Here is a 13,707-nt window from a genome sequence, read left to right on the forward strand (position 1 = left end):
TGTTAAGTATGGCTGCCAGCAGCCTGAAAAGAGCTTCAGGCTGCCCACTCACCGACACAACTGAGGCTTGAGGTAGGAGGTGCACGCATGCCCTCCTACTTCACTTTTAACCCAGGCTACCTGGGGGATCAGGAGCAATTCTGGTGCTTCTCACAATCACATTCCTGTTTCTCCGTTTGAAGCCTACTCTGGGAAGAGCAGAAGCAGATTCAGGAGGTGAGCAAGCTTTTCTAAACAAAACAATATCAAGCCTTTCCCCCCTTCAAACTAACTAACAGGAGGAGGGGTATTTTGAGGTGCTGGTTTCTCTTTAAGGGAGAAGTCCTAGTCTGTATGTCAAGAGAAGCTCAGAGACAGAGAGACAAGCGGATAAGAACTTCAGGGATGTGGTAGAGGCATTCCACTCCAAGACTGATAGGTCCTCTGCTGTCAGGGAAAATGAAGGTCTTGGGGAAGGAGGACATCAGTCTGAAGAACAGGAAAATGCTTCTTTGGAAGGGACCCCTTCCGTGGATGATGAGCCCATATCCTCTTGCACAGGGGATACTCCTCCGGGGCATGGAGGCCTCCTTGTAGTGGGCGATTTGATCATTAGAAGTATAGAGAGATAAGTTCGTGGCCCACATGCTGACTGCACAGTGAGTGGTCTCAAGGGAATGAACTTTCTCCCTGGGAGCCAGGAGCTCCTTGCACTGAGCACACACCCATGACTTCTGCCCATGGAGACACTCTGTGCAACACACTGGGAAGTGACCACTCCCTTGCTGGCTTTCTATCTTCATAACTGGTTTTCTTAGCAGTTTACAGTCTTTAGAGATAGTTAATTAGAAAGTTAGATCTCAGCTATATTGGTCAGCTATTTAACTGTCCATACTTTATTTCTCAAGAATACCTTCTCTTCCCACTGGGCTCCTTGTGATCAAGGGAACTCATTTCAGGCTTCATACTTTCCTGCTAAACTCCATGCAAAACCCCAGTGCCCTGTTTGCTATCCCTGTTGGCTAAGCTCTCGGGCCTTCACCTCTTATATAGAGGGTAGACATCAAACTAAGACACAGGAATGTGGCTCACAGGAATGAGAGCCCTCCCACAGCACTAGCTGACTCCTCCTCCTCCAGGCAGGGAGAAACAACAACTGAATGCCACAGAGCCCCCAATGCAAGCCCTGGCAAATAACAAGCAGACTAGGACTTCTGCCTGGTGCGAAGGTTGCGGACATCACACAGCATCTAGATAGGCTGTTAGGCAGTGCTGGGGAGGAGACAGCTGTTGTGGTGCACGTCGGCACCAGCAATGTAGGGAAATGTAGTCGGGAGGTCCTGGAAGCCAATTTTAGGCTGATAGGTAGTGTATTGAAGTCCAGGACCCCCAAGGAAGCATTCTCAGAAATGCTATTTGTTCCACACACAGGTACAGTGAGACGGGCAGAGCTGAGGGGTCTCAATGTGTGGATGAGACATTGGTGCCGGGAGGAGGGGTTTAAATTTGTTAGACACTAGGATACACTTTGGGGCAAGCAAGACCTGTACAAAAGGAACCAGAGTGCTGGAGCTTAAAACCGAAAAGGTTGCAGAGCAGTTTTTAAAATGACACCTGGGGAATAGCCAACAAGAGCTGGGCAGTATCCGGTTCGGCAAATGCCACCCTTTAAGGCATGAGGGTGTAAAGGATTCAGATAAAACAGAAGGGGACAGAGCAGAACCGCATAAATTGCAGACAGGTGGCTGTGCTAACTGGTTAAGGAGCCAAAAGAATGATATCATACACCAGGTAAGAGATTCAGCATATAGGTGCTTATATGCCAATGCCAGAAGCCTCCGAGCCAAGATGGGTGAGCGGGATGGGTGAGCTGATTGCTAACACAGAAATAGATATAGTAAGCACAACAGAAACATGGTGGAAGAGTGAGAACCAGTGGGACACTGTTATCCCTGGATATAAACTCTATAGAAAGGACAGGGAGGGGTGCCTGGGAGGAGGAGGAGGAGCACTGTATGTTAAAGAAGGGATAGAATCGGACAAGGCAGAAAACTTAGAAAGACCTCCATAGCCATCTGTGGTGGGCAGACCAGGCCTCAGAATCCCAGGGGCCAAAAAAGACTGAGTCCAGGATGGAAGCCTGGTCTACCTGCCACAGCCAGGCCCCCGAGTCCCGGCGGCCAAAATAGACCAAGTCCAGAACGAAGGCCTGGACTACCCTCCATAGATGGGTAGGTCTACCCATGGAGGTCTGCCCATCCTCCACAGAAACCCTATAGGTGACAATACAAGGCCTGAAAGGAAATCTGCTACTGGGGAATTGCTATCACCCTCTGGATCAAAACGCTGACAGTGACTAGGAGTTGCAGGAGGAAATCAGGCATCAATGAGAGGCAGAGCAGTAATAATGGATTACTTCAATTACCCACACATAGACTGGGTAAATTCACAGTCAGGTAATGACAAAGAGGTTAAATTTCTAGATATGCTGAATAACTGTGCCCTAGAACAGTTGGTCATGGAACCAACCAGAGAGAAGGTGACCTTGGAGTTAATTCTGAGTGGCACCCAGGACCTGGTGCATGATGTCAGTGTCATCAACCCGTTAGGGAACAGTGACCACAGTGCCATCAAATTCAACATATATGCAGGGAGAGAATCAGCAAGGAAGTATAACACGGACACTTTGAATTTCAGAAGGGGAAACTTCTCCAAAATGAGGAGTATGGTGAAAAGAAAGCTGAATATGAAAATCAGTCACATAGCTCCAGAATGCATGGAGTTTACTCAAAACCACAATACCAGAAGCCCAGTTAGATTGTATACCCAAAAGGAAGAAAGGTACTGCTAAGTCCAGGAGGATGCCAGCATGGCTAACTGGTAAAGTCAAGGAAGCCATAAAAGGGAAGAAGACTTCCTTCTGAAATTGGAAGGCCTGCCCAAATGAAGAGAACAAAAAGGAACACAACTCTAACAAAAGAAATGCAAGGTGTCAATAAGGGAGGTGAAAAGAGAGTTTGAGGAACATTTAGCTAAAAGAATCAAGGGGAATAACAAAAACTTCTTTAAATACATCAGATGCAGGAAACCTGCCAGGGAGGTGTTTGGACCCTTGGATAATGAGGGAGTGAAAGGAATTATTAAGCAGGAAATGGAGGTTGCAGAGAAGCTAAATGAATTCTTTGTGTTCGTCTTCACGCAGAGGATACTGAGCATATACCTGTTCCTGAACCAGGCTTTTCAGGGATGGAGGCTAAAGAACTGAGTCAGAAGTTACAAGAGATGATGTTCTAAACTTTCTGGAAAAACTGAAAACTAGCAAATCGCCAGCGCCTGATGGCATCAATCCAAGAGTCCTCAAAAACTCAAATGTGAAATTGCCGACCTCCTTGCTAAAATATATAACTTATCCCTGCAATCAGGCTCTGTACTGGAGGACTGGAAAGAAGGAAATGTAACACCAATTTTCAAAAAGGGATCCAGGGCTGATCTGGAAAATTACAGGCCGGTTAGCTTAAGGTCTGTTCCAGGGAAACTGATGACAAGTATCCTCAAGGATAAAATTGTAAAGCACATAGAAGAACAGCCCCTCTCGGGGAGAACCAGCATGGCTTCTGCAAAGGTAAATCTTGCCTCACAAACCCTTTGGAGTTCTTTTGAGAGTGTCAACAAGTGTGTAGATAAAGGTGATCCCGTTGACATAGTATACTTGGACTACCAAAAAGCTTTTGACAAAGTTCCTCTTCAAAGACTCTTGAGAAAACTTAGCTGTCATGCGATAAGGGGACATGTACATGTGTGGATTGCTAACTGGTTGAAAGACAGGAAACAAAGGGTAGGTATAGATGGAGAGTTTTCACCATGGAGAGAAGTAAGAAGTGGGGTCCCCCAGGGATCTGTACTGGGACCGGTGCTTTTTAATTTCTGCATAAATAATCTAGAAGTTAGGGTAAGCAGGGAGGTGGCCAAATCTGCAGATGATACCAAACTGTTTCAGGTAGTGAAATCCAAAACAGATTGTTCAGAGCTCCAAAAGAACCTCTCCAGACTGGATGAGTGGGTGACAAAATGGCAAATGCAGTTCAACGTTGGCAAGTGTAAAGTGACAAACATTGGGATGAAAAACTCGAACTTCAAGTATACGCTTATGGGATCTGAGCTGTCAGTGACTGACCAGAAGAAGGATCTTGGGTTCGTGGTGGACAGCTCATTGAAATTTTTGATCCAATGTGTGGCAGCTGTGAAAAAGGCCAATTCCATGCTAAGGATCATTAGGAAGGGGATTGAAAATAAAACTGCTAATATTATAATGCCCTTATACAAAACTATGGTGCGGCCACACGTGACCTGGAGTACTGCATACAATTCTGGTCACCACATCTAAAGAAGGGCATTGTAGAACTTCAAAAGGTGCAGAAGAGGGCAACCAAGATAATCAGCCTACAGCACCTTTCTTATGAGGCAAGGCTACGACACCTGGGGCTTTTTAGTTTAGAAAAAAGACAACTGTGGGGAGACATGATAGAGGTCTAAAAAATCTTGCATGGCATAGAGAAAGTGGATAGAGAGAAATTTTTCTCTCACACACATAACACTAGAACCAGGGGTCATCCCATGAAATTGGTTGCCAAGAAATTTAGGTCCAACAAATGGAGGTACTTTTATATACAACACATAATCAACTTGTGGAATTCTCTGCCACTAGATCTGGTGTTGGTTACTAGTTTGGATGGCTTTAAGAGGGGTTTGGATAACTTCATGGAGGAGAAGTCTATCAACGGCTACTAGTCAGAGGGCTATAGGCCATCTCCTGCCTCAGAGGCAGGATGCCTGTGAGTATCAGTTGCAGGGGAGTAAAAGCAGGAGAGAGGGCACGCCTTCAACTCCTGCCTGTGGATTCCAGTGGCATCAGGTGGGCCACTGTGTAAAACAGGATGTTGGACTAGATTGGCCTTGGGCCTGATCCAGCACGGCTGTTCTTAGGTTCTAAACATACTGGGGCTCGTGCTCTCCAACCAAGGTAGGGCTGGTTGTGAAAACTACCTCATTATGTCTGGTGTGGGCCAACATAGAGCATTATAGAGGGACAGTTTGATGTTCTAAGTGCACATAAATAAAAAATAAAAAAGAACTAGGGAGAATGACTATCCTCAGATTATCTAATGCTCCATTTATTTCTTTTTCAGGGCCTAAACCAAGTGTATTACTGCTTCATGGTTTTGGAGCTGAAGGTAGGTGCTGGATTGCAAATCTTCCCAATAACAGCCTGGCATTCGTTCTAGCAGATTCTGGCTATGATGTCTGGATACTAAATAATAGAGGGACTACCTGGTCTAGAAGACACAAGACACTTTCAAATAACCAAAATGCATTTTGGGATTTCAGGTAAGCTCAGGGGAAAGCGTGAAGCAGGGTGGAAGGGAAACTTGTCCCTATATGTTGTTCCTGAAGTAAATTTATATCAACTTACTTTCCCCACCTAATTGCACATTTCCACCCCAGCATTCCCCCTTACCTTGCAGTAATTGGAGTGCCACTGCTGTTGCATTGCTGCTGCTGCCTATTCCTCCTCATGTTCCCTGGCTTTTAAAAAGGCAAATAGCTAGGAGCAGAATGCAATGTCTATGTAACCACTCTTCTCCATACATCCTTCCATTTCCCACTCCCTGCTCCCTGCCTTTTCAAAAGCCAGGAATAGGAGCACAGCAGGAGGTAGAGTGGCAGCAGCAGCAGAAGGAAGTGGAGGCGGAAGAGGAGGAGAAAGAGGAAGATTTGAAGATTTGTGATTATTTAGCAGAGTGCCGAGCAGGCTACCACTTCAGTTGCAGTGTGGAGTTTAGTTGTTGCAGCTATTTAAGGAGCATGCAGGGTGATCACTGTAGAGTCTAAATTAAATTGATTTATTGGTTAAGAACGTTAGGATAGAAAAGACCTAATCCCGTCTTTAAGATACATAATGAAGAGGTAGGAATCCATCTGGAGGAGGATTGACTCATCACAGGAAGTATCTGAAGAGTCAAATCAAAGGTCATAGAATAGATGCAAGCAGGGACAAGTAAGGAGACCCTCACTAACTACCTCTACTCCCAATGACCCTAGTGGTCATTAGGATAATCAATGCAAAATATTGATGCACTGGAAGTCCATCTCCAACAGAAATGACTGCTCAGCAGCATAGGGAGGCTGGCAGTGGCCCATGTGCCACGCTTCTGCCTCTGACTTCAGATGTGGGGGATGTGGCCTCCCTCCCAAACGGTTTGGAAGGCAGATTGGCATGCTCTGCGTTGGGCAGAGTGGGCCGGAGCAACTCTCCCAGCCTTAAATGCAGCGCAGGCCGATCTCTCTCCTAAATGGGGCTGTACAGCCCCGTTTGGGAGGGAGATCGATTGGCCCCGCTGCATTGTCAGCGAGACCAGGAGCGGCTCTCCCTGCCTTTAAAGCAGGGATAGTCACTCCAGCCACACTGCCAACACAGGGCGGGCTGAGTTTGGGACCAAAATAAAGCCCTTTGCATCTGATGTCAGATGTGTGGTGTAGTGGTCTGGGGCCACACTCGCGGCCCCTGATTGGTGGCAGCCCAGGTTCTTTGAACCCGTTTGCCCAAAGGTGGCTCCGCCCCTGCAACTGCTTTTTTTCTGCTGGCAGAAAGTATGTGACTCTGATGGACTATTTGTAGAAGCAGAAAGATCTTTTGCAGTGAGGGAAGTGCAAATCACTCCACCCTTCTCCTCTGCTCAGCTGGTGGGACACTGAAGTTCTTTCCAAACATGTAGCCCTTCTCCTGTCAACCTATGGATGCACAGAATGTGGGCTATTGTCTCCCAGCTTGTTTCTAGTCCAAGATATTGACTTTTGAAGCCTCAAGTGGTGGAACATGAACAGTTGAACCTTCCTGCAGACTGTAATTATCAGGGGATCATTGAGGGAGGGGAGGTCTTGCTTTGTGTCCACTTCCTATCTAAGTGCAGAGGGTCAGCATGCAGGAGAAGGGCTTCTCAGAGTTGACAAGGTTGTGAAATTCTTTGTTCCGTGAGTTAGCAACTCATTTGGGTTTATTTAGACAGAAGATCAAGACTGTTTTTTTCAAATGTGTATTTCATTAGTATGCTTTCTGTTTTGTTTTGTTTTGTTTTTTAAATATTTTGGTTAGCTTTGCTACTGTTTCACATTAGGCTTGTTCTGATGATTATTAACTAGGTAAGATGAGCATCCCAAGTACACACTCCCAATTTTTTAAAAAAATCGTCTGCAAGTAAATTAAAGGATAGGAGGAGACAGAGTGCTGGTGTATGAGGCTGCTGCTGGATAGGATGGCTGTTCACCCTACCTTGTTCAACTGCTGGCATCGTCCTACTCAGCAGGAGCCTCAATTTGAGCTCTCCTCCCAACTCCTACTATGTTGTTTATGCACAACGATTGGGAGTGAGCATAGCTCCCAGAACTGGGTAGGATGCTTGTCCTACAGAGTTGATAATTGTTCTATTCAGTTGATAATTGAACAAACCTATTGTGTTGCTGGGTTTGCTTGCCTCACATTGTTTTGATTGCCGTATCATTGTAATTATAGTTAGCCACCTTGAAAGTCCCATTTCTGATGAAAGAGGCAAGCAGGATGGTTATATGCAAACACACAAAGATATATAAAGTGTTCCATAGTACCTAACTATATTTAAGTGGGCAAATTTTCATAAGCATGTTTTATGTATTATAGTTTTCATGAAATGGGAATGTATGATGTTCCAGCAACAATAAACTTCATTCAGCAGAAAACTAAGGTAGAAGGATTATATGTTATTTCCCAGGCCCAGGGTAGTACACTAGGTAAGTTCTGTATATATGTGTGTATGTATGTATGTATGTATGTATAAGAGAGGAGAGCTGGTCTTGTGGTAGCAAGCATAACTTGTTCCCTTAGCTAAGCAGTGTCTGCCCTGGCTGTATATGAAAGGGAGACTTAATGTGTGAGCACTGTAATATATCCCCCTCAGGGGATGGAGCCGCTCTGGGAAGAGCAGAAGGTTCCAAGTTCCCTCCCTGGCTGCATCTCCAAGATAGGGCTGAGAGAGATTCCCGCCTGCAACCTTGGAGAAGCTGCTGCCAGTCTGTGTAGACAATACTGAGCTAGATGGACCTATCTTCTGACTCAGTATATAGCAGCTCCTCCCTCAATATATTTATATATTTATATAGCTATATATCTGTATATTTACATATTTGCTTATTTACATATTTGCTTATTTACATATTTGCTTATTTACATATTTGCTTATTTACATATTTGCTTATTTACATATTTGTATATTTACATATACATACATATATACAAACACACACATTATAAATGCAGTGAATTTCCTAAATGGAGTTTAATTCTGATGGCTGACATGATCCACAGCTGCTATGGAGATGGAGGGAGGTACTGGGATGCTGCTGAGGATCCCAACACATTGCTCCTTGCTGCTTAGTAGTCCACAGTAACATCTCATCACCTCCTGCTATCTCTACAGCTGCTGCAGATCATGTCAGCCATTAGAATTAAATGTGTTTGTTTTCTATATTGTTTTTGAGTTGTCAGTAACTTACTGCTGTAGAGAGTCCAGTCTGAGAAATATAGTATGGACGAAACTATAGAAAGCAAGATTTGAAGCTTCAGAAGTTTGAAAAGGCTGACCTCATAAGAGAACCAATAGCTATAAATGGCTATGATGAAGGCTATAGGCCACACTCAACCTAAGAGGCAAGATGCCTCTAAATACCAGTTGCAGGGGAGCAACAGCAGGAGAGAGAGCATGCCCTCAACTCTTGCCTGTGGACTTCTCAGAGGCATCTGGTGGGCCACTGTGTGAAACAGGATGCTGGACTAGATAAGCCTTGGTCCTGATCCAGCAGGGCTGTTCTTATGTTCTTAACCAAGCCCATTAAACTATCCATATTCACCAGTGCTCTTTTTTTTACCCTCAACATTATCTGCCAGCAAAGAGACCAGAGTAAGGGGCGGGGGGTACTAAATTCACCACTTTCTACTTAAAAAAATTTTTTTCAGCACCAATGTTGAGCATGACTATAGCTCATAAATAAAGGTAAAGGTAAAGTGCACCCTTGAATCGGTGTTGACTCCCGGTGACCACAGAGCCCTGTGGTTTTTCTGTGGTAGAATACAGGAGGGGTTTACCATTGCCATCTCCCACACAGTATGAGATGATGCCTTTCAGCATCTTCCTATATCGCTGCTGCCCGATATAGGTGCTTCCCATAGTCTGGGAAACATACCAGTGGGGATTCAAACCGGCAACCTCATGCTTGCTAGGCAAGTCATTTCCCGCTGTGCCATTAGGTGGCGATATAGTTCATAAATAGCAAATGCAAAAGTGCAAAGAAGTATTAGAGATTACCAGATAAGCCAAAATACTTTTCTTAAGTCTTAGGAGAGAGAAGCTTGTACAAACACAGAATTTGTCTAACTTGCTTTTGTAGTATCTCCACCTTAACAGCTCAGCAGGGTGTTGTTGTTGTTGTTGGGGGTTTTTGGGGGGGGGGTTAAACAAGAGCTTTGTTACAAGCTTTGTAGCAACTTCAGGCCTCTTTTGCCATTAGTCTTTGACGTCACAACTTTTGAACTCTGCCTCCAAGTAATAAACTACTGTTCTTTGGTAGTTTAATATGCATTGTCGTTTGTTTATTTAACATATTTTTATACCTCCCAAAACTTGCATCTCATATTTTTATACCTCCCAAAACTTGCATCTCTTAATTGCGCTTGACAATTAAAATATTTAAAACATTAAAACATACAAACAAGTAAAAATCATTTAAACATTAAAATCATTAACATTAAAATAATTTAAAACCAACATTAAAAATTAGAACCATAAATCGAATTCAAAGTCTGGGTGAATAAATACATCTTCAGTGCCTTTTAAAAAGTTCCCTGAGATGGGGAGGCTCTTATTTCAACAGGGAGCGCATTCCAAAGTCCAGGGGCAGCAATGGAGAAGGCCCGTTCCCAAGCAGCTGTCAAATGAGTTGGCGGCAACTGCAGACAAACCTCTCCAGATGATCTTAACAGGTGGTGAGGCTCATGGTGAAGAAGATGTTCTCTTAAATACCCAGGGCCTATGCTGTTTAGGGCTTTATAGGTAATAACCAGCACCTTGTATTTTGCCCTGAAATGCATTGGCAGCCAGTGTAGTTCTTTCAACACAGGAGTAATATGGTCTCTCCTAGATGTCCCAGAGAGCAAACTGGTAGCCACATTCTGGACCAACTGCAGTTTCTGGACTACGTACAAAGGCAGCCCCACATAGAGCTCATTGCAGTAATGCAGCCTAGGGGTTACCAGCATGTGCACCACCATTTTGAGGTCGTTCATCTCAAGAAGTGGACGCAGCTGGCATATCAGCCAAAGCTGATAAAAAGAACCTCTGGCCACTTCTTCAACCTGGGACTCCAGGGAGAGGTTTGGATCCAGAAGCACCCTCAGACTGCGTACTCAGTTGCACTGAGCTCTCAAGATATTCAAAGGGGATGAGGTCTTTCTTTCTCAAAAGGCTTCTCTTTAAACCCTTGGCAAATTCAATTTGCATTGCCAATTGGAATTATGATATTCAACAACAAAATTCATTGTGGCCAGACTCAGTGAAGATATGAGACAAGATAAATGGATTTAAAGGGCCACAACTTTATTCAATATTATTACGAAAAAAGAAAAGGATTGGCTCTCCACCTCCCACAGTATGGCAACTAAAGTTTTGCTGGCCACAGAGAATCTACCTAAGCATGAACAGGTGATACACCTTGGCTCCGGTCAGCATCAGCCCTGTGGTTGGTGCTGCCATCTTAGCCGACCTATTGTCAAAGCTACCTGCCCTGAGATCCCCGTCCTCAAGCCATAAGCCCTTTAAGGTTGGTGATTCCTCAGAAGGCTAGAGGATCTACAAAGATAGCGCTCCATGGGCTGTGGAGCCTCCAAGGACTTCCAAGGAACCCTCCTAATGCCAACTGCATGTTTTAAGGTGCTCACCACCCTACAGTGCCCATTTAAAACACACTCTGTCTGACACAGGGAGGGGCTATATACTGCAGAACTGCCCAAATTGAAATTCAGTCAAAGGAGAACCATTGCTGTGCTGGAATAGACACCCTGGAGAAGACCCAGCCAAAGAACACACATAGAGGCTATTCCCATGATCAACAGAAAGTGGGCTAAGGGAATTTAGCGTGTTTTCCATGGATTGTGGGAACCACCAGGCTCGCAGGTGAGCCCGGTGCTCCCAAGGCAACTAGCCCACCTAAAACGCTCTCCCCCTAAATGAGGTTAATGGAGCGAGTGCTCCGTTAACCTCATTTCTTTCCTAGTCTGTTGCCACTGCATGCGGTGACACAGGCGTAGACCCCCAGCCAGGAGGTTTCTTGCAGCCTCCCGGGCTCGGGGGTCTTTCCAGGATGCCCCGTGAGCTTACATGGGGCATCTTGGGACTTCTGGGGGGCCACACAGCCCCCGATCCCCACAGCCCCCGCCAGTTCTGTGACAGAGCTGGCAGTTGTGTGGGCAGCCAATCCGGCTGCCCAGGGCTCCACTGCCGATCGTCTGCAGGAAGAGTGGGCTAAACCTACCTCATTGAGGCGCTTCACAGCAATTGTGTGAAGTGCCTCATAGTGTAGTGTTCCAAAGCAGGCACTGGGCATAGGTTTGAGCCAGCAGCTCAGCGAAGAGTGACTAGCTGCCCCTTACTCCTCTACTCAGTCTTCGAGTAATGATGCTGAATGGTCACATGCTTGGCAAAGAGTATTAAATCAACCTGCTGTACCACCCAGGCCCTAGGCCCATTGTGTCCTCTAGGAATTAGTTCTGAGCCCCCCAAAATGCCACTACCATGGCAGCGTGAAACAGGGACACCTCACAGGCAGACTCACAAATGGAAGGCAGGATCCTTATCATGGATTCCAAGATTTCAGGCTTGAAGGGACAGCGGACATCACGTTGGTGTGGATACTCCTGCATCTAACCTTCAACCATCCATCACATGCGGAAGTCCAAAGTGGTGTCTGCAAAACCATGTACCTTGAAAAAGAATGCCAAGGCTGCCAGGAGCCTCACCATTGTGTTGGCCAGGAGACCTCAGAGGCACCCAGAACTGCATAAGGTCATCAGGTGGGGCAGGCCATAGGTCAGCTAACCCTACCTGCAACCTGAAGTGTTGGAAAGCCCTGACCTTCCTATCGTAGGCCACCTTTGTGCTTAGAGCCAAAGAGGCCCAAATCACCCTGTGTACCTTGATGTGCCAAGGTTCCAGAGCCCCAGTGGCATGGAATCCAGTTCCTGTCTGCCTTGAATGAGAAAGTGCTTCCACAATACCATCTATTGTGCTGCTCCGATGATTTTTATATATGCTATCTTTTATCAGACCGTGATGACAAGTTCTCTTATGCAGTTGCCAAGTTCTGCCTAATTGCTAGCAGAATTTGTAAGACCTTGCTTTGTACCTGAACAACTAAATATCACTATATGTCAAGGATAGCTGTTATAAACTGAGTCGATTTCCCTTTTCTTGTCTCTCCTCAAACAAGGTTGGTATTTCCCCCTAATATGTTTAGATGTTTCTAGGAACTTTTAGGAATGTTATATATTTTTCTTTCTTTTTTTTACTTTTGCTCTTCTGCATTTGCTGGTCAGTGACCAAAATAAAATTACTACTACTACAATACCATTTTGCAACCCTGGGACATGACGGGCCATAAATTGAATATTGTGGTGCAAACACTGCAATACAAACGTCCACACCAGTGTCATCAGTCTGCTAGACCTGTGTATTAATAACATGAACAGTGGCCAAGTTTTCACACCAGAACCTTACTGCGGAATTGGCAAACATTTCAGCCCAGATGTGCACAGCCACTACAAAAGGGAAAAAAAAACTCAAGAAAAGTGAGGTCCCTAATATGTCCCCAAGTTTCCCAATCACTGAGCCATGGAGCAGGACACCAGTGGCCCCTAAAATTAACATCAAATCTGGACTCACCAGCCACAATGAAGTGCACCTAGAGGTCGCTTCAAGCAGATGCTCTGCTCACCCGAAGGGTGAGGAGAGCATGGATTTCATTAAAGGAGTCGATTAAAGCTAAAGGAGTCCATTAAAGCAGTCCAAATATGTTGCCCAATCTTGAAGGGCAGCCCTCATTTGTGCCGACACACACAGCCTGTGGTGGGGCTCCTTCAGTCCCACAGTAGCATCACAGAGATACAGCAGGAACAGACTGCCAGGAGCTACAATCTTGCATGCAAAGTTCAGGTGACCTTAGAGAACCTGCAATTGATGAAGGGTAAGCTTCCTAACTGAAAGGCCCTGACAAACCTTAACCGCCCTTAGCCATTTCGGAAGGGCAGTATAAAAATCAAATAAATAAATGAATGAATAATTAATAAACCTTGGCCATGAGCATCCTGTAACTGTGTCTAACACTATTCCCAGGAAAGACCTTTAGTCTTATCCCTATCAAGCAAGACCCCTAATTCAGCACAGAATTCCATGATGATGCACAAGTGTTCATATTGTTTTGAAACCCTGGGTTCAACAAAAATAAAATCATTCAATGAATGCACAGTAGAGCGGACACCAGACCACCTCTGCAACATCCACTCCAAAAATGAACCAAAGGACTCAAAGGCAGCACATGAAGCCAAGCAACCCATTGGCAGGGCCTTGTCGATATAATAGAGGTCCTGAAAGG

At 45.2% G+C, this 13,707-nt stretch overlaps 1 protein-coding gene across 4 annotated transcripts in view; it reads left to right on the top strand.

Annotated features, from left to right (window-relative positions):
* The window catches only part of LOC128351936 (lipase member M-like), a 49,834-nt gene that overhangs the window by 20,635 nt on the left and 15,492 nt on the right, over positions 1–13,707 (top strand). For all 4 annotated transcript variants that reach the window (XM_053312028.1, XM_053312027.1, XM_053312025.1 and 1 more), the window contains exons 4-5: positions 5,166–5,364; positions 7,691–7,800. In XM_053312028.1, the coding sequence (XP_053168003.1) occupies positions 5,166–5,364; positions 7,691–7,800 (309 nt within the window). The remainder of the gene's footprint in view (positions 1–5,165; positions 5,365–7,690; positions 7,801–13,707) is intronic.

Source organism: Hemicordylus capensis, chromosome 3, assembly GCF_027244095.1.
Source record: "Hemicordylus capensis ecotype Gifberg chromosome 3, rHemCap1.1.pri, whole genome shotgun sequence".
NCBI lineage: Eukaryota > Metazoa > Chordata > Lepidosauria > Squamata > Cordylidae > Hemicordylus > Hemicordylus capensis.